This window comes from Leucopleurus acutus (genome assembly GCF_964270905.1).
Source record: "Leucopleurus acutus genome assembly, chromosome: 8".
Lineage (NCBI taxonomy): Eukaryota > Metazoa > Chordata > Mammalia > Artiodactyla > Delphinidae > Leucopleurus > Leucopleurus acutus.
In genome coordinates this window covers 106,057,706-106,077,993 of record NC_139151.1, presented here as the reverse complement: position 1 = coordinate 106,077,993, position 20,288 = coordinate 106,057,706, and the positions used below count along the sequence as shown (strand labels likewise).

General features: G+C 53.9%; 1 protein-coding gene across 1 annotated transcript in view; it reads right to left on the bottom strand.

The window, feature by feature from the left end:
- Window positions 1-7,312, bottom strand: part of ANO1 (anoctamin 1) — a gene marked incomplete at both ends in the record, with an annotated part of 160,308 nt that extends 152,996 nt beyond the window's left edge. The window contains one exon of the mRNA XM_082845375.1: window positions 7,255-7,312. Coding sequence (XP_082701501.1) covers window positions 7,255-7,312 — 58 coding nt within the window. The remainder of the gene's footprint in view (window positions 1-7,254) is intronic.
- Window positions 7,313-20,288: the final 12,976 nt, after the last annotated feature.

Genomic DNA, 20,288 nt, shown 5'->3' with positions numbered 1-20,288 from the left:
CCCAGGAGTTCGCCTGAGACATGAACACTGTGCATGGGTGTCCTGAGCCCCAGTGGGTGACGCTGATCGGGCCCAGGCAACCCCCAGGTCTTCTCCAGCTCTGATCTTGGGGGTTTAAGGACAAACGGGTGGTGTAAAATCAAATTGGAAAAGCAAACCTAAGTCCTGTCCTTCTGGAACTTTGTGGAGTGCAGGGAGAGTGACACTGAGAGAATACTGCTAGCAGCAGATATGGGGGCAGCTGTGTAAGTGCTCAGGGGAGAGGAGCCTGCTGCCGAGATGCCACTGGGGTCAGGAAGGGCCTCCTGAAGGAGGCGACGGAGCTTGGAAGAAGAAACGGCCAAGAGCCCAGGGAGCAGGAAAGAGAGGACGAAGGACCACAGGAAGGTCAGTGAGGCTGAGGGCAAGCGCTGGAGGTGAGAAGGAATCGGAGAGGCAGGTGAGCCCCACCTGTGGGCCAGGGCTGGGTGAGGGCTGGCGGGGGTCCACTACAGGGGGCAGGAGGGGGGCAAGGTGGACACAGGCCAGTGCGGAGGCAACAGTGGAACTGAAGAGAGGGCAGCACAGACACGGGGAGCCGTAGGCAGCTTTGAGACACGCACAGGAACTGGCATCAGATGGACCAGGTAGAGGGCGGAATGTGGGCCTGAGTGGAGGGCTGCCAGCACTGCGCACAGCTGTGTGACTCGCTTAAGCCCTGGAGGTGGGAGGGATCTGAGCCCCCTTGGCCTGAGGACAGGACTGGAAGGAGGAAGGAATGCTCCATGGGCTTCCGCTCCAGCCTGGAGCCCAGAGTCCTCAAGAGCAGAGTCTGCAGTAGGAACACGAGCGCAGCCTGGAGCTGCTCTGCACCCGCCTTACCCCCGCACCCCCAAACCCCGGCCGTTCTCCGTCCAGGAAACACAATGCAATAAAAATTATGCCCAATTATGCCTTCTTTCTAACAGCTCACATCAACAGCTCCATTTCCACCCCCAACGGCGTGTTCAGACTTTTGCAGTGAAGGTGCCGTGTAAATGCATTAAAAACTCATTCTACACCCGAGGCCGTACGTGGGCAGAAATCATTCCAGCTGGGTGTGAAGGGAAAGGATGAAATCTTGGGTGTCACCGGGAATGTTTGTACACCACCCCCAGAGGCAAATGGAGGTGCAGCTGGAGGGAGGAGCTTTCGGCTGACTGGAGGGGGTGGGGCCTGGTGGGTTTGGCTGTGTGTGTGGGAACCCAGAGCCCAGCTGGACTGCATCGCAGTGCAAGGCCCAGAGGGGAGCAAGGTGACCCCCGGGTTGCAAAAAGAAAGCAGGCTGGATTACCAGGCAAGACATCTATGCACACGCAGGCCCTCTGAGGGCTGAATGCAAGGAACCAGGCGTTTGTCTACCCAAAGGCCACGTGACCATCGTCAGATGGATTTCTGAGGGTCGGCAGGCTTTTGATACTTCATTGCACAGCATGAAAACGCCGCCACAGGTGCCTGGCGCTGGAAGCCGGGGGCGTGACTGCTGCTGGGGGTGCTACGCCAGGCAAGGGGCAGGCTCTGGAGAGGAAGATCTTAGCGGTCAGCAGCAGCAGAACCTCCCCCCCGCCAGCCCCCTCAGAGGACTGCCTTCTCTTTGGAGAGCTGGGGAGGTGGTAGGTGAGTCGAGGACCCCACGTCTGGAGCTGGGGACCCAGTTCTGGTCCTAGGCCAGCTGTCACAACTCTGGTCTGAATCTAGGGTCCCCCCCATCCACCCTGACTGATTCACAGGGTACCCTTGGCTGTGTGAGCATGGACATGTTGCTTGGTGTCTCTGTGCCTTGGTTTCCTCATCTGTCAAAAGGGGCTCATAATATTACTAACAATATTACCAACTTAACAAGTGAGTATTAAAGGAGGTGACGTAGGCAAAGGGCTCACAACAGTGCCTGAAACAGAATGAGTTGACAAAAACTGTCAGCTATCATCCTTCCCTCCATCCCTCCACCAAGCCCCACCGTGCCAGGCCCTGTGCTGGGGCTAGAGAATGAATCCATCCAGGGAGGCAGGGAGGCAGGGAGGCAGACATTACGGATGCAGTTACCTGAGACCTGACCTGTTGTGTGTCTGAAGGAAGTGACAGCTGCGGTGAAGCAGGCAGGGCTGTAGGATGAATGTGCCCTCGGCACACAGAGCTTACTTAGCCCGAATCAGGACCTTTCCACAATGTACACCACAGTGTAAATCAAGACAGGCTGTAAACTCCATGAGAGCAAGGACGGCGGCTACCCTGTATCTCCAGCTCCTGGCCCTGTAACTGGCCCAAAGACAGAGAGTCATCCACCTCTAAGTTGAATTGAATTATGCATCAAACTGCAGGGGTACAGGACAGGTTTCTCAATCAGCCACATGACAGCACAGAAGAGAAGCTCACTGTATGTACAAGGGCATCAGAGGACGTGATCAAGAGAGTGAAAAGACAACCTACAGGATGAGTGGAAATATTTGCATATCTTATAATTGGTAAGGGTTTAATATCCAGAATATATAAAGAGCTCCTACAATTCAATAACAAAAAGACAAACAACCCATAAAAAAATGGGCAAAGAAATTGAGTAGATTACAAAGACTATATACAAGTAGCCAATAAACACATGAAAAGATGCTAAACATCATTAGTCATTAGGCAAAGGCAAATCAAAACCACAATGAGATGCCATTTCACAACTACTACGATGGCTGTCACACACACAAAAAAGCAAAACTAACAAGTGTCAGTGAGGATTGAAGAAATAGAAACCCTCCTACACTGCTGGAGGGAATATACAAAGGCGCCACGGCTGTGGAAAACAGTTTGTTGGTTCTTCAAAAGTTAAAGATAGGATCCAGCTATCCTGCTTCTACATATATACCCAAAATAATTGAAAACAGGACAAACAGACACTGCATGCAAATTTTCATTGCAGCTTTAATCACAACAGCCAAAAAGGGGAAATAGCTCAAGTGTCCATTGAATGAATGGATAAAGAAAATGTGGTCTCACATTCAATGGAATGTTATTCAGCCATAAAAAGGAACGGAGTTCTGATACCTTGAACCCTGAAAACATGTAAAGTGAAATCTGCCAGACACAAAAGGACAAATATTGTGTGATTTCGCTCCTGTGAAGTATCTAGAATAGTCAGATTCATAGAAACAGAAAGTAGAACAGAGGTTACCCCGGGCTGGCGTTGGGGGAGGGAAATGGAGAGTTATTGCCTAATCAGTACACAGTTTCTGTTTCTGGATGACAAAAAAGAGTTTTAGGAGTAGATAGTGGGGCCTTCCTGGTGGCGCAGTGGTTAAGAATCGCCTGCCGATGCAGAGGACGTGGGTTCGAGCCCTGGTCCGGCAAGATCCCACGTGCTGCGGAGCAACTAAGCCCGTGCGCCACAACTACTGAGCCCGTGTGCCACAACTACTGAAGCCTGCACGTCTAGAGCCCGTGCCCTGCAGCAAGAGAGGCTCCCGCAATGAGAAGCCCGCGCACCACAATGAAGAGTAGCCCCCGCTCTCCGCAGCTAGAGAAAAGCCCGCGCGCGGCAATGAAGACCCAACGCAGCCCAAAATAAATAAATACAATTAAAAAAAAATAGTAGTGATGGTTGCCCAACATTCGGGATGGACTTTAATGCCACTGATTTGTATGCTTAAAAATGATTAAAACGTTATGTCTATTTAACCTCAACTAGAAAAACAAAAACCAGAAAGGTGAACTCCTCACCTACCCCGACCCATACCTGTTTCTCCAAAAATCTTGGAGCAGTCTTTGACGTTTCTTTTACTCTCAGACCCTCCATCTGATGTGTGGGCAATTCGTGTCGGCTCTACTTTCAAAATATACCCAGAGGCTGACCTCCACGGGTCCCGGCACAAGGTCACCAGCATCTCAAGCCTGGATTACTGCAAGAGTCCCCGGACCGGCTTCTGTCCCTCCCCCCCTCAGCCTGTTCTCCAAAGCAGCCAGAGGGACCCTGCCCAAACCTTGGTCAGCTCCAGACCCTTCCAGCAGCTCCCATGTCGCCCAGCCCAGTGGCCAGGGGCACATCACAATCTGGACTGCCTCTCCCACTCCCTCCAGACTCCGTGAGCCCACTGGCATGTTTCGGGCACTTCAGGTGTGAGGCTTTGCACTGGCTGTTCCCTCTGCCCCGAGTGCTCTTCCTTCAGGTGTGCGTTCCCAGGCTGCCCATCAGTGAAGGCTTCCCTGGCACACCCTATCTAAAATCGCCCCCTATTCTGTTCAGCTTTTCTTCATGGGACACATCACCAGCCAACATATGACGTATTGAATTCTCCTACGTGGTCAAAAATGTTTCATGAGGGCCGGGCCTGCGTCTGCTTTGTTCCCTGCTGTGTCCCAAGCCCCGAGGACGCAGTGCCAGGCTACCTGTAGCTGTTTGTTGAAGAGGCTAGTGAACGTTTCGGGAGGGACAGCTCTCCCGTCCTCTCTGAGCGGGTAGCATAGCGTGGTGACGACGCACAGCCAGACCGCCTGGGATTCAGATCCTGCGTCTGTCATTTATCAGCTGTTTGACCTTGAGTAATCTCTCCATGCCTTAGTTTTCTCATCCATAAATGGGGAGATAGTAGTGTGCATCTCATAAGGTAGGTGAGCCTCCCATGTGACGAGGCCCAGCACACAGTGAACTGCTCAACCAACAGCCCCCCTCCCTCTCTCCACACCCAGGGTGCCATCAGTGCAGAGAGGCACCTGGGCTAGTTTCCAAGAGGAGGGGACTTCCCGGCAGGGTTTTGGGGGATGAACAGGAGTGAGCCGGGCAGACGTGTCCTGGGGGAGGGGTGCCCACCCCCACCTCGTCCTAATCCTACCTGCCCTTGCGGGAGGTGCTGACCACAGGCTTATGAATAAATAGCTTATTAATAAATAACGAGGGAGCTTCTAAACAAGGCAGAGAGGGAGGCGGCATCTGTAACAATCGATTGCTCCGGGGAAGCAAGAATGAGCCGGTCCTGGGATAAGTCTCAGAACATCCGGTAGGACTTCACATCTGGGTCTGTGAACTGAAGCTGGTAGCGATGAAGATGGAGAGGGGGAGGGGGGCATTAACAGGGGATGACAGCAGTGGGGGCGGTACTCATGCACAGAGCGGAGCCCCTCCAGCAGAAAGGCTATACACTCAAGTCATCTTCACAAACCCTCTGGGTTGACAGCTAAGGCACAGAGTGGTTGAGTAAGTTGGGCAAGGTCACACAGAGCTGCAGGCAGCAAAGCTGGGATTTAGAATTGGGTTCTCCACAGCTGAACCCCCCTGCGAGGACGTCCCCTCTCAGGGCCTCAGGGCCTGGCATGGAGACAAAGCAGAGGACTAAGGTCCCTTTCTATCCTCCACCTCCCCAGCTTTATTACTTCCTATTTACCTGCGAGCGCCAATGCAGCCTCTGGGTCTTAATTACACCGAATGAGCTAGACAGTAGTGTGACGCTGTCAGAGTTTGCCCACATTGCTTGCATGCCGGCTGTGGTGGAACAGTATGCCCAGCGGCAAACCCAGGAATGGAGGCTGGGGCACTGGTCCTGGGGTCTTAGACCTGTCACTGCTAAAGCCCAGAGCAGGAGAAAGGGGGCGAGACCCCTGCCCACCACACAGAGTGGAGATGCAGGTGAAGGGAACAGCAGGTCTGCTCTAGGAGTGGAGTCTGTCCATCATTACGGCTCAGACCTGATGGATCAGACCCTCCGTTAGGGAAAGCCTCCCCGATCCTCACATCGGAGATATGCCCCCCCCCCCCCAATTTAGAGGCTCTCAGAACCAAAGAGCGAGTCCCCAGCTAGTACACTCTTGTGTGCAGGAATCAGTTTCAGCTGCATCACTGGGTGATTCTGCTTGGGGTGGGGTGAGGGAGAGCCAGAAGCCTCCTGGGAGCTGGGCCCAGACACCCTGGGCTCCACTCTTGGTAGCCCCATGTACTAACTGTGTGGTCTCAGTTTCTTTGTCTGCACAATGGGGAAGATTCCGCTCCCAGCTTACAGGGTTGGACTGAGGATGAAACGAGTGAAGTGCTGAATTCCGTGCCCAGCGGGAGGCAAGGGCTTGGTTAGATGCTCGCAGATGCTGAGTTTGGGGCGCCTGTGCCCAGCTGGTTGCAGAACTCATCCTGTCCACGCGGGAGCTGGAAGAAGCCACTCGTGCAAGCAGGCCAGTGTGCCCAGAACCGCTCTGGCTGACTTCTCAAGCCTGTCCCTTCCTTCCTGTTCCTAGGTCTGGCCTCCCCCCTCCGGCTGGCAGTGCCCCCTGTCTCTCCCTCCTGGGAAGAATCTGATGAGTATACAGTGTCACTTCTAGAAAGAAGCCAAATTGGGGCTCCTTAAGAAGCAGACATCAGGATAAGTTGCTCCTTGGGAATCCAGCCCACCCTCACCAAAAGAGATGGGGGCATGGGGGGGAGGAGGGAGAGCAAGGGATAAGAAGCAGTGCTCCGTGCTATAGTTAGCGGCTCCGGTTCCAGGTGGCTCTGATTGCAGGGCACAGCATCCTAACCAGGGCGCTCCCGGCTGGAACTCAGCTGTATAATTAAATAAGGCCGAGCGCCCGCTCTAGCCCCTCGTCACTGTCCCGCTCTGAGGTTTTATTTAATAACCTCTGAACTGGGAGGGGAAAAATCATTCAGGAAACATTGCTTGGGTCATTTATTTTTAAATTATTGGTATAAAAATAGCCAGGGTCGTGATTTATGTGCAGGGAGGGGCCGAGGAAGCCAGGGACTCCCCCTCCCAACTCCTGTCCAAGCCTCGTGTGTCCCCCCCAAGTTCCACCGCAGTTTCCATTATGACTTCAAGTCAGAGTAGTCGCTTTACATCACAAATAAATCTCTAGAATAGCACGGAAATATTATGTGTATTCATAGCGCCTGTGAAAACATCCGAAAACCTTCCATCTGCCGAGGGCCTCGGACGCGCACGGCTGGAGATGCTCTCCCAGGAATTGAAAACCGCACGGCAGGCCTGGCATTTGCCCGCCAGGGGGCCACTGCCTCCCCCAGCCCCGCCCGGCCCGCGGTCCAGCTGTCCGCCGTCAGTTTGTCTGTGAGTGCCCCCAGTGACCTGCGGCCGACAAAGTCAGCCCCCACCCCCAAAACCTCGCCGGGGACGGTCCCCGCCACCGGAGACGCGGTCCCTGTCGCCTGCCCCTAGCGTGCCCCTTGGTCCCGGGGAAGCCGCTGTCCCCGAACGTCCCCGACGCCGCTGCCGCCACGCCCGGGGCCCTCGCCCCCCTGCGCCGCCCCTGGATACTCACCAGCTGCGGGGGCTTCCTGAGGGGGCAGCCCCTCGAGGCCGATGTCGCCCTCCAGCATGGCGTGGCTCGCTGCCCGGCTGCGGTGCGCCCCGGACGCACGGGGTCCAGGAAAGGGGGTGATGAAGTCACCCCCAGAGGTCTGCAGTGACTCTGAGGGCCGGGGTCCGAGCCCAACTCGGGAGGGGACGGTCCCCCTTCGCCTCCCCAGACGCAGCACGCGAAGCCGCAAGTGCAGGAGCCAAACTTGACCGCCCACGCGCACCGCCGCGCCGCTCCGCCCCCTCGGCTTTTTGGGCTGGGGGTCCTGGCCGGCTCCCCGCCACCGCCCCCCCCGGGGCTACCTGCGGACACCGCCCTCGCCCCGCCCCGTGCACAGCGCGACTCCCCCGCGGCCACCCGGACACCGAGCGATGGCGCGGGACGCTGGAGGCCAGCCGCAGCGATCGGCCCGCGGGTCCCGCCCGCCCCCGGCCTCCCGCTCTGCGCTCTGCGGGGCGAGTCTCCACCAGCTGCCGGACCGTCTTATCAGTCGGGGTGAACAGTGGGGCCCTGAGCGGCTGTGCTTGACGGGTCCCCAGCCAGGGCCCCAGGGAAGGGGTGCTGACTGGGGGGAGGGGGCAGCGATCCAGCCCCGAGAGGCTGGCACAGCATAGGGCGTCAGTGGAGAGGGCACGGCCCCCTCCCCCAGGCGGGACCCCAATTCATCACTCTGAATTTGTCAGAAGAGGGAGGAAGTGAAGCCCAGGGATGGGAAGGAGATCTGGAGGGTACAGGGCAAGTGCCTGGCCTGAACTTGAACACCAACCTATGCAGAACTTGGGAATCTGGATAAAGTGAGAACTGCCCCCAAATGGGAGAAAACTGTGTTATTTGAGGATTCTAATTAAGCGAGGCCAAGAGAACTCAGCCAGGGGTGCTGGCAGGGACTTGCCACCCACATCCTGCAGCCTGGCTCAGGGCTGGGAGCTGGGAGGTGCCACTCTGCAGCCCTGTTCCTGTTTAGACGGCAAGGTCGGGACAATTCAGCACCCTCCCGGGCAGCGGAGATGTGGGCATCAGGAGAGTGCGGAGAGCCTTAGGCAAGGCGCCTCCTGTCTCTCTGAACCTCACACCCGTGACACCTCCAGGTAAATAACTATAAATTCTGAGGCAGAACTGCCATAAACAGAACGTTAATTTAAGCTGCTCCCTGATCACTGCACGGGCAGTGGCAGGACGGGGCAGCCTGCCTGACCTTTTGAAAGGCCATCTCCCACTTTCCACACCCTGAGGAAGAGCCAGGCTGGTGCCGGGAGCCCACCTGGGCCGGGGACCCTTGGATCACCTGCCAAGTAAATACCCCACGAGCCCCCGGCTTTGCCTGGCTCCGGGTGGAGACACATCCAGCCACCCTGGGGAGACAGACCACATCCACGGGAAAGGAATCTACGCGTCCTTGAGGATGGATGACCAGTCCTCCCTGACCCCTGCCAAGCCTGCTGGCATTGGTACCTACGCGTACTCTTCTGGGCGGAAACGCTTGCAGTAGCAGCAAAACCACAAAGAAATGTCTCCAGCTGGGACGTTCTTCCCTGCCCTCCACCCAAAGTGCTGTGTACAGAGAGGAGATTCAAGCCTCCTTCTTCCCAAAGGGTCAGGGAGAGAGGTGACCTGCAATTGTCCTTTGTATTTATCTCGTTTCAGTCTGGACTAAAAAATTGGAAGACGAGGCACCTGGTGGGTTGCTGTGGATGGATGAAGTCTCATCCTGTGAAGAGGCTGCCAGGCAGCCCCAATTTGTGTGCTGCGTACCCCACGTGTATACCTAGGATGGCAGAGGGGTCTGGATGGAGAAAAAGCGCCGTAGGGGCCCTTGCTGGGGCCATGCGCATTTCACAGAGCCTAGTCATCTGACCCAGACCGTTGGTGTGCGGGAGTCCAGATACAAACTCATTTTTCTTGGAAGAGTCTGATAGCCAACGTGATACACAGCAATAGCTCAGTTGTGTAAATACACAGAGAAAATTTTAGAATTCTAACCTCTGGAATGATGAACTATAAACCAAAAACGCTCAGGAGGAAAAAAATGTAAATAGGTCTCGGGGCTATTTTTAACCATCAGTGTTTACCTTTTGGGGGCAGAGATGGGCTATTGTCTAGTTAGCCGGCTTCTAAGGGCAGACTATTTAATGTATTATTATTAGCAGAAATATTTTAAACCGCCGTTAATAGATGTTGATTCGTTCCGATTGAAGCCATTTTTCTTCTTTTCATTTCTTGGCTCCAATTAAGCTGCATTCTGCTGAAACCCTTCAGCTGTGTCCAACATATGCAGAAGAGCCGGTCAGAGATCCAGACCCTTTTACAAAGATATTTCATCCTATCAAGTTTTAAAAGATGTTTGCGTAAATACCCGAACTGGTGCCTTTTTGCAAAGATTGCTTTCGGGTGCTGCTGTTTTGGTAAATGCTGCCAGGCTGGGGCGAGACCGGGCTCCCGTGTGGCGTGAAAGGGGAGCGAGTGCCCTAGAAGCACGGGTGCCTGGGGCCCCAGCTCGTTTGCCAGGGAGCCCCCCGTGCAGTCAGGAAGACGTTTCTGTCGAAAGCAGAAGGGGGCGAGTGGACTGTCCTGGGGAGGGGCACGCCTGCCGCCGCCGGAGCCGTCGTTACCGGATACGGGAATCATGCCGCACAATGCTTATAATTATGGAAAATGGTTTCCCTTTTCGGCAAAGCGGGGAGGGAGGGAGGGAGAAAAGGCAGTTCGCAGCAGAGCTGGGGCCAGCACTCAGGCCCTAGGGTTGGTTTAAAATAGGCTTTGCAGGGTGAGGCCAGGGCCCTGCTGGGACAGGCTCAGCCCTCCCCAGGCCTTATCAGACAGGACTCAAGGCCACCAAGTAACGGCATTTGGGTCTCCGCTGTCCCCAAATGCCGCTCAGGAGTGGGTCAGAGGCCAGAGCTGACTTGACAAGCGGTGGCAGAGGGCCTAAGGCCACCCGCCTCTGCAGACCCCTCCGTGTACCACCTGCAGTCACTCAGGCCCCTCAGAGAGACCGGGAGATGCCCAAATTGTCACATACACCCTGCCCCCACTGTCACTCATTCTCGGAACACGTCCGGGGTCACGGGTCACTTGAATACTCACTTCTGGTAGTCTCGGGAAGTGTGTTTTGATTTCGATCTGGTTCTCTGAGCATCCCTCGCCATGGGTAGGGCCCCTTCTCAGGCCTGGCAGGGGGTGAACCCCCCGCCCCCCAGAGCCGGTGTACAGCCGGAGGAGATAAGCAAGGTGGCGGAGGAGTTAAGCCCGGGGCCTCTCGGGGGAAACGGAAAGGGGCCGGCACCCAGTCGTGGACAAGTTGCCTCTAGGCACCTCAGTTTGTGCATCTGTAAAAAGGGCCTCGGCAGTAGCTACCTCTGGAGGTTTGGGGAAGCTGGAAAGAGAATCCAACTTCCAGCCCAGAACCTGGCGCGTTGTAAGCCCTGGATGAGAGGGTCTTGTTATTTGTATCATCCTCAGATGAGGCGGGCGGGGACAGGTGGCGGACCCTGAAAGGCAGGGGAGTACGCTCCTGACTGGGCAGCTCAGAGCCGGCAGTGGCCCTGGGGACCACGGTGGGGGGTGCGGGGCAGTTGGAACAGGCCAGCTTGGCAGTGATGGGTCGGGAGTGATGAATGTGAAGGCAGGGCCGGGCACACAGTGGGTCCCAGGCAGCTGCGCTGAGCAGGACCGAGCAGGTGTTTTTGCAAAAAAAAAAAGAAAAAATAGTATCAGGGTGAATTTCACACAGTATAAAGTTAACCATTTGAAAGCAACAATTCGGTGGCATTTGGTTCATTCCTGGTGTTGTACAACCATCGTCACTGTGTGCTTCGAGAACATTCCCATCACTCTGGGTAAAACTGAGGACCCTGTAGCTGTCGCGCCCTGTCCCCACCGCCAGCCCCTGGCAACCACCAATCTGCTTTCTGTCTCTTGTGGATCTCTCTCTTATAGTTCATATAAATGGAATCATACAAATGCGGTCCTTTGTGTCCCGTTCCTTTCACTGGGGTTTTCTTTTTTCATAATTCATAACGTGTTTGAGGCTCGTCCACGGTATAGCACTTTTCAGAGCTTCCTTTCTTTTTTGTGATTGAATGATATTCCGTGGTCTGGCTGTGCCACGTTTCTTTATCCATTCATCCATTGATGGACCTTTGGACTGTTTCCAAGGTGTCTTTGGAAAGGACCTAAGGGGTCTCACTAAGGTGCCTGCAGGGGCTGGGGAGGGTCCCACTATGACACAGGGCCCCGGGCAAGGCTGGGCAGAGAGCTCAGTGGCTATGAGAAGGGGGGGGAGGGGGAGGGGGGAGGGGGACTAGAGAGCAGGCGGTGAGCTGGGGAGAGACCAGTCAAGCCTTCCCTGCAGCTGGAGACTGGAGACAGCTGCTTGCAGCTGATACCGGGGGCTCCTGACGGGGGCACACAGTTGCCAGAGTGAGCCTGGGCCCCGGCACTGATGCAGGGGACCTACAGCTGAAGCGAGTCTATCTCTGAGAGCTTAACCTGCAGAGGGGCCTGCTGAAGAGGCAGCCGCTGGGTGCCTCCCCTCGGGAGTCTATTTCACAAGCACTTACCGTGTGCCAGGCCCTGTTCCAGGCACTCCATAAATATCAGCTCTATGCCATCCATTCTATTATCGTTCCCACTTTACAGATGAGGAAACCGAGACTCAGAGAGGGGCAGTCACTTGTCCGAGGTCACACAGCGGTAAGTATAGCGCTGGGACTCGAGCTCAGGCAGCCTGACTCCAGAGTCTGTGCTGGAACTGATGTGCTCTAAGGTAGAAATCCAGTGTTTCGTAAACACCGGTCGTCCAGAGTCCCACATCCTGGTTTGAGCCTGAGCAGTGATCCCCTGGGCTATGGTTTGCTTCATATTTTCCTTTAATCCAGCTCACTTTTTCAAACTTTTGGGGACTGTTTTTGTTGTTTAATTGTGGTAAAACATACATAACATAAACTTTACCATTTTAGCCAGTTTTAGGTGTGCAGTTCTTTGGCGTTCAGGACATTCATAATGTTGTGCGACCGTCATCCATCCACAGAATTCTTTTCATCTTCCCCAACTGAATTCTGTCCCCATTAAACACTCACTCCCCATCCCCCTCCCGCAGTCCCTGGCACCCACCGTCCTGCTTTCGGTCTCTATGGATCTGACTCCTCTGGGGACGTCATACGAGTGGGATCATATAGTGTCTGTCCCTTTGTGTCTGGCTTATTTCACTTAGTATGATGCCCTCAAGGTTCCTCCATGTTGTAACGTGTATCAGGATGTCCTTCCTTTATAGGGCTTATCAAATTTTATTTTTTTTTAATTTTTTTTTTTGCGGTACGCGGGCCTCTCACTGTTGTGGCCTCTCCCCTTGCGGAGCACAGGCTCCGGACGCACAGGCTCAGCGGCCATGGCTCACGGGCCCAGCCGCTCCGCGGCATGTGGGATCCTCCCGGACCGGGGCACGAACCCGTGTCCCCTGCATCGGCAGGCAGACTCTCAACCACTGCGCCACCAGGGAAGCCCTCAAACTTTATTTTAAAAGTACCCAATATCACTATTGGAAATGGAGAATCAGAATCACTGGCCATAAACAGAAGGTGATAGTTTAATAAAGGACAATAAAAATACAACAATGTTCAGGTCTATCTGGATGCTCCGCCCCCAGAGACCGTGAACCTGAGATGGTACCATCGCCCGGGAGATCACCTGGTAAAGAGTGCATGGACCTCCTGGCAGCAGGCTGAGACTTTCTCCTTGACATGCTGCAAATATCTGCAAGGGAAGTGAAAACCGCACTGCGTTCTCACTACGTCTGTGACCCCCCATCGCCCTAGATTGGTTCCCTTTGCACCCGAGCAGGTCTGCAGAGCACTTGTGGCCCGGGGGGCTGCATTAGGGGAAATACCAAAAATAATAATGATCGCTTCGGCGCATTGCACAGGTTTTGTGATCCGACACTGTGACCCTCCCACCACTGGCCATCTTCCCCCTTAGACGCAGGAGGGCAGCCTCAGCCTCAGAGATCTCGGGCAACACAACGTTGCCAGAATTCAATATTTGCCTTGTTGTCTTTACCTGGGTGACCTCAACCAAGTGAGGTCTGAGTTATGCTTCCCACGGCTTGCCCAAGTCCACACAGCTAGCACGTGGCAGAACTGGGAGTCAAATCCAGGTCCAATTGATTCTAGAAATTTCTAGTTAACTCCAGAATTCTTTCCAATGCACTGTACAAAACTTCCATTTGTTTCTCTAGAATTTGGAATTCTCATGGATAGACCCAACACACTCATTGCAACACATTATTACGGAACAAGAAAGGCTATGGAAACAATAGAAAAAACCCATAATTAGTCCCTTTTATTTTCTCCGTCCAAAATCCAGGCTCGGGGCTCCTTGACCTCTCCTCAACCTTCCTCCGCTTGTTTGTTTGCAGGATGAAGTGGGTGAGGGGCCCAAGGGAAGACACTCAGCCCACAGTCTTCCAGGTATGACTAACATCTTGTGGTCTGTTTACCCTTAAAGGCTGCCCATATTGTTTGAGTTTGGGGAACTAAACGGATTCTAATTAATGGTGCAAACATTTACCCTCAATGCCCCATCAAAGATAACAGCCTGTTTTTTTTTCAGAGTAAATAACATCAATGCCAAGGTTCTTGGCTATAAACCAGAGGGGAGATGACAGTCTCCAGATGGTCTCTAAGTTATCTGAGGATGGTAGATGTATCTGTAATTCAACACACCTTGTGCTTTTTCAGCCCCAAAGGCCCAAAGAATATTCAATGGGTCCTCAGCAGAGATATCAAGCTTTTCCTCAGGAGTTGATGGTAAAACGGTCTCTAGAGAAGGATCGCTTCCCGTGGAGTTTAGTTTAAAAACACAGCGTCTGTCATCACCCAGGGAATCTGTTTCTTAAGGCTCAGCCTTTCTCAGGTACTTGGCCTACAAAAGCTTAGACAGCGCCATCTGATCGCAGGTACTTGCCGGGCAAGATGGCCCATCCAGTGGCTGGAGGGCCAGCCCCAGCTAGATCCGCGGGGCAAGCCTCAGTGTCACGCGGGGTCTTTTGCACAAGGCGGCAGTTGTGCCCCAAATGCCAACCCCTTCTTCAGGGTTGGTTGGGGGATGTTGATTCCCAAAGAAAACGTCAGCAGCACAGCCCGTGGGGATACCCGGCTGCCTCTTCCCTGAAGGCCCCGAGCAGGGCTCCTTGAGGCCCCTTGGGGGATTTCCTTCCCCCTTTCTGCCACTCAGAGACAGAACTGTTCACAGACCCTCGAGATAACGCTTTCCCAGACATTTGAAGGGAATCTGAGAAGGAAAAGTGAAACTCTGACCTCAGCTATCAGCAGAGGGCTCAGAGCCGCGACACAGTCCGCCCACGATGCACTGGCGATGGGTGTACAGGGCCAGTCATCTGGGGGACAGCCCGATGGACCGGGAGTCGGCTTCCTTTGTCCTTGAAAAGCAGAGGGTAAGTCATGTCCCCAGGCCACCCTTATGCTCTCGCTTACAAAACATTTGATTTAAAAACCTCACGCTCAGAGAATCAGCCAACATCAGCCCTCAAGACTCAGGGCCGCTCTGGCGGGCGGGCGAGCATCAGATGCTGGTCGGGCCCACCCTGCAGGCGGCTGTGCTGTGCTGTGTCCCGTTTTGGAAGGGCAACGCTGCTGCCCACGCCACTCCCACTGCAGCTGTCAGCGTGTTCCTGCCCAAAGCACAGGCGGCCTTGCTGGCGAGTGGCAGGCCTGGCCCTCAGCGCCCGGCTCAGGGAGGGGGTCCTCGGGGCAGGACTTCCCTTCCATGGCCACGTCGCGGGGTCTGGACCAATATCCAACTGTTTGCAGCACGTTGGCCGTTTCCGTGGTCTTTGATCATGGCGGCCGGAGTTGTTCTGGGATTGAAGGACCTCCTCTGGCCGCTTCCCTGCACACGGGCAGGACCCCCGTGTCATCACCTGGGCCAGGGCTGGTGTAACAGGTCAGGAAGCACCCAGAGCTGTGTTCCGGCTCCTACTTTTAATTTCAGTCTAAAGAATTTAGGGCCATTTTGGGCGAGCGGGGTGGTTGTGTTTTCACTCTGGACAGCGAGTCCTCTCTCGGTCAGAGAAGCCGCGGAGACGGGGGTGTGGGTGAGGCTGCCCGGGGACCGGTCCTCACTCTGCACCCTTTGACGCCTTCTCAAACTCGGCCTTAGTTTCTGCTCCGTGGTCTGGGGTAACAGGGGCACCAGAGCGCCCATCTTCAAGGGTGGGGCCGAGTGTGAAGTGAACCCATGCAGGGAGCACCTGGCCTAGCACCTTCCAGCCCTTGATACGAAATTGCTGTGATATGAACCAGTCAGGGCCTGGCAGCAAACGGACGGCTCCCTCCAGAGGGGTTTTGTATGAATCGGTTCAGGCCCCCGTAACAAATGTGACAGATGGGCGGCTTAAACAACAGGGTCCACTGTCTCCAGTCCTGGAGGCTGGAATCCCAGATCCAGGTGTGGGCAGGGCTGGGACCTCCTGAGGCCTCTCTCCTCGGCGTGTAGACGGCCGTCTTCTCCCTGTGTCCTCACGGGGTCGTCCCTCTGTGTGTGTCTGTGTCCTGACCTCCTCTTCTTATAAGGACACCAGTCCTATGGGATTAGGGCCCCACCCCAGTGACCTCAGTTTACCTTATCCATCTCTTTAAAGGCCCCAGGTCTAAACGTAGTCACATTCTGTGGTGCCAGGGGTTAGGGCATCGGTATATGAATTGGGGGGGGGGTGCATAATTCAGCCCATGACAAGTTTAATGAAAGAATAGTTTACAGAGGTGTGGTCAGGTGAGAGGAAATCAGTAAGGGGTGAAGAGGCAGCGAGATGCTGGCAACAGTGGGAAGCTGATGCCCAGAGACAAGGGAGGGGGCTGGGCTGGAGGAAAGGGCTGCCTGGTGCGGGTGTGGCAGACCCTTCAGCAGAGGGGCCCAGCCTGGCGGGAGTGGCCAGAAGAATACATGTCCAGTGTCTCTCTCCTGTCCTCTGGTCCCGATGGCCAACCGTGTCCAGAATCCAGAAAGTAGCAGGGACAAATGGACACAGTCCATAACAGCTGGCCCCTGTCCTCTTCTCTGGGCACAGAGCAGAGCAGGGCCGCGAGGGGGCGGGGCACACAGAGGCTCCGCAAAGCACAGCGTGTGCGTGCTTTGACCCCAACCACGTGGACAGCTTAATAAACCAAACAAAGAAAACAAACTAAAACAAACAAACCGGTCAGCTGCTCTGTCCCTGCCAGCCAGTAAGTTTGGAACACACTGTCTAAAATGCAAGTCACCGCACCTGGTAGACGACCCCAGCTTCTCACTGGCTTATGGGGATGACATTGGTTCTGGGACCAGAGAGGCTGTTGGGGGCAGCTGGTCCTGGAGCGCAGGGGTGCCCAGAGCTGCCATGTTCGTGGTAAGGATGCTTCTGCAAGTTGCCGAGGACCACAGGATCCCCAGGGACCCATGAGTCTCTGTGTCAAAGGGGCCCAAATGGCCCCTGAAGGGGGATCATGGGCCTACCCTTGGGTCTGCTCAGCTCCCCACACCCCCCGCTTCACTCAGGGGCTTCACTTACACAGAAAGGCACCAGCCCCTCACTCCCTGCTTTTCAGGCAGTTAGAGCTTGTGGTTCTCAGTGGACCCCATGAGAGGCTGTCCTGGGGGACTCCTCAGAGAGGATGGGTGGGTTTTGGTCATTTGGGGGAGGGGCTGCCCAGCACCTAACCTCCCTTCCTATTGGGAGATCTTCTGTGTGTGATGTTGATGGATAAGAGCCCACTCCTGTGGGAGAGGGTGGGAAGTCCTCCAGGTCTGTCTCCTTAGCAACTGGGCCATGGACGTGTCACCCAGGCTCGGCTAATCAGATGTGCCCATGAGAGGCTCGGCTTCTGGACCAGAAAGGGCAGCGTTGGGATTCTCCTGGAATAGTGTGGCACCGTCCCATTGCTACGGCAGCCATGTGCAGTGGCAGGGTGTCCTGCGGCAGCGTTGGGGGCAGGATGCTTGCCCAGTCCACTCGTGGCCTCCCAGGCTGTCTTTACTCCTGCCTCTTACAGGGTCTTCCATCATGTTCTTTTCCAGATGGAGAACCAGATTCAGCTTCTGTTCCTTGCAGCCGGGAATCCTGGCCCACGGAAGGTGAAATTTGCACTCATGCCCAGAAGCAGCTGGTCTTGGGCATCTTCCTTCTGAGCAACTGGTCTTACTTCGTGGACACTGACTTGTGTAACGGCTCTTGTTTTGCTCTTCGGGTTGGTTGCTGGGAGGCTCAGGGGAGGTGCCCTGAGCAGGCGTTTAGGACCCTGTGCCACCCGCAGGTGGTCCCACATTCCTCGATACAGGCGTCAGGGCCAGTAGCACTCGGGGGAGGGTCCCATTTGCTAAGAGACTGCTGACTCATACCCATCTGCCTTTTGCCAGCTTGGCGATCTCGGGCAAGGGCCTTCTTCCTTCTGGGCCTCAGTTTTCTTGTCTGTGAAATGGGATCCATCACAGTGCCTGCCCCCAGCCTCGTTGTGGAGGACAAGAGAGCCAGAGCCGGGAAGACACCCCATATCTTGCTCACAGCCGCCATTCAGTAAGTGCTGAGTATTATTTTTAATCGTTTCATTTCCAGAACCTTATTTTCCCTGTGCCTCACTTTCCTTGCAAACTTCCAAATTATTTTATTTCTTAAGAAAATTTAAAGGTCTTGGTAAGCCACCTTAAAGTCTTTAGCTGGGATCTAAAACGCTTCTGCTCGAGTAGAACACGTGCTCTGACATCTTATACCACCTGAGAAGGATAACCCCCACCATGGCCAGACCGGGGAGTTAAAAGTACTTCCAGGGCTTCCCTGGTGGCGCAGTGGTTGGGGGTCCGCCTGCCGATGCAGGGGACACGGGTTCGTGCCCTGGTCCGTGAGGATCCCACATGCCGCGGGGTGGCTGGGCCCGTGAGCCATGGCCGCTGAGCTGGCGTGTCTGGAGCCTGTGCTCCGCAACGGGAGAGGCCACAACAGTGAGAGGCCCGTGTACCGCAAAAAAAAAAAAAAAAAAAAAAAAAGTACTTCCATCTTAAAGATGCTCAACGTCGCTAATCATTAGAGAAATGCAAATCAAAACTGCAAGGAGGTACCACCTCACACCGGTCAGGATGGCCATCATTAAAAAGTCTACAAATAACGATTCCTGGAGAGGGTGTGGAGAAAAGGGAACCCTCCTACACTGTGGGTGGGAATGTAAATTGGTGCAGCCACTGTGGAAAACGGTATGGAGGGTCCTTAAAAAACTAAAAATAGAGTTGTCATATGATCCAGCAATGCCACTTCTGGGCATGTATCTGGAAGAAACTGTAATTCGAAAAGATACATGCACCCCAATGTCCACAGCAGTCTTATTTACAATAGCCAAGTCACGGAAGCAACCTAAGTGTCCATCAACAGATGAATGGATAAAGAAGATGTGGCACATATATACAATGGGATATTACTCAGCCATAGAAAAGAATGAAATAATGCCATTTGCAGCAACATGGATGGACCTAGAGATGATCACACTAAGTGAAGTAAGTCAGACAGAGAAAGACAAATACCGTATGACATCACTTACATGTGGAATCTAAAATACAAGACAAATGAATGTATCTATGAAACAGAAACAGACTCACAGTCATAGAGAACAGACTTGTGGTTGCCAAGAGGTAGGGGGGTAGAGGGATGGATTGGGAGTTTGGGGTTAGCAGAGGCAAACCATTTTATATAGGATGGCTAAACAAGAAGGTCCTACTGTAGAGCAGAGGGAACTATATTCACTATCCTTTGATAAACCATCATGGAAAAGAATCTGAAAAAGAATGTCTATATAGGTATAACTGAATCACTTTGTTGTACAGCGGAAATTAGCACAACCTTGTAAATGAACTCTACTTCCATCAGATAAATTAAAAAAAATAGATACATGAAAAAAAAGTATGTTCCTTTTTAATAGAGTCTCTAAGCACCAATAGAAAATATTTAGAAAAGTGGATGACTTCAAGCGATAAATGTTCATCGAGCACCTATATTGCCCTGGCACCAGTCCAGATGCTGGGGGTAGAGGGCTTTGAAAAGTCCTTGCTGCTAGGGACCCACATCCTCATGCAGGAGAAAGAGAATAAGCAAACGGTGTTGTTCTGGAGAATGAGGGGGCTTTGAAGAAAAGTTAAGCAAAGGGAGGGGAGAGAGAATGAAAAGATGCCAGAGACAGGGGACAGGGAAGGGGTGTTTGCCCAAGGCCTGAGTGAAGGGAGGTGGGGAGTTGTGCAGGCATTTGGGGAAGAACATTCTGGGCCCAGGGAGCAGCTGTGCAAAGGCCCTGTGGGCAGCTGGCTTTAGTCTCACAACTGGCCTGACTCTCTCAGGAAAGCTGGCATAGAGTAAGGACATGGAATCTTCCCGGATTCATGAACCATGTCTTCAGGCATGATCACAGGTAAATGTTGATACGGTGTATGTACACGGAAATATCTTATCACGATACAGTGTGAACTTGAGAGGAAAACCCAAAGGGTCTCAGATTGTTCTACAGCTCCAGGAATATGGCACATAGGATGTGAATGACAGCATTTTACAGTTTCCAAAGTGGGGAGACACACTGTGTGTGTGTAAAACCTACCCAGGAAATGAGGGTCTTCAATTGTCTGTGAGGCTTGTCTCGTAATTGATTCAGTGCCCGCTGCTCGTGCATTTGGAATAACCCTCATATTTTGCCAGGACTGGAAAATATGTATCCAAATGTCTATGTACTCACTTAAAAGAAAAAAAAAAAAGTCGACGCACCCACGCTCACTCTACTTTGGAGACTGAGATAAGCTAGCATTTCCAAACACAGCCTGTTAGGCAAATACTCCAGCATTTCTCTGAATTCACCTTCACTTTTCTGTTAAATGGAGTCGTTTATCTGAAGAAGAGACCCTGGGGGGACCCACTGTCCCATTTTGCAGATGAGTGACCAAGGCGCAGAGTGAGGAGAGGACACCCAGGTCCTTTG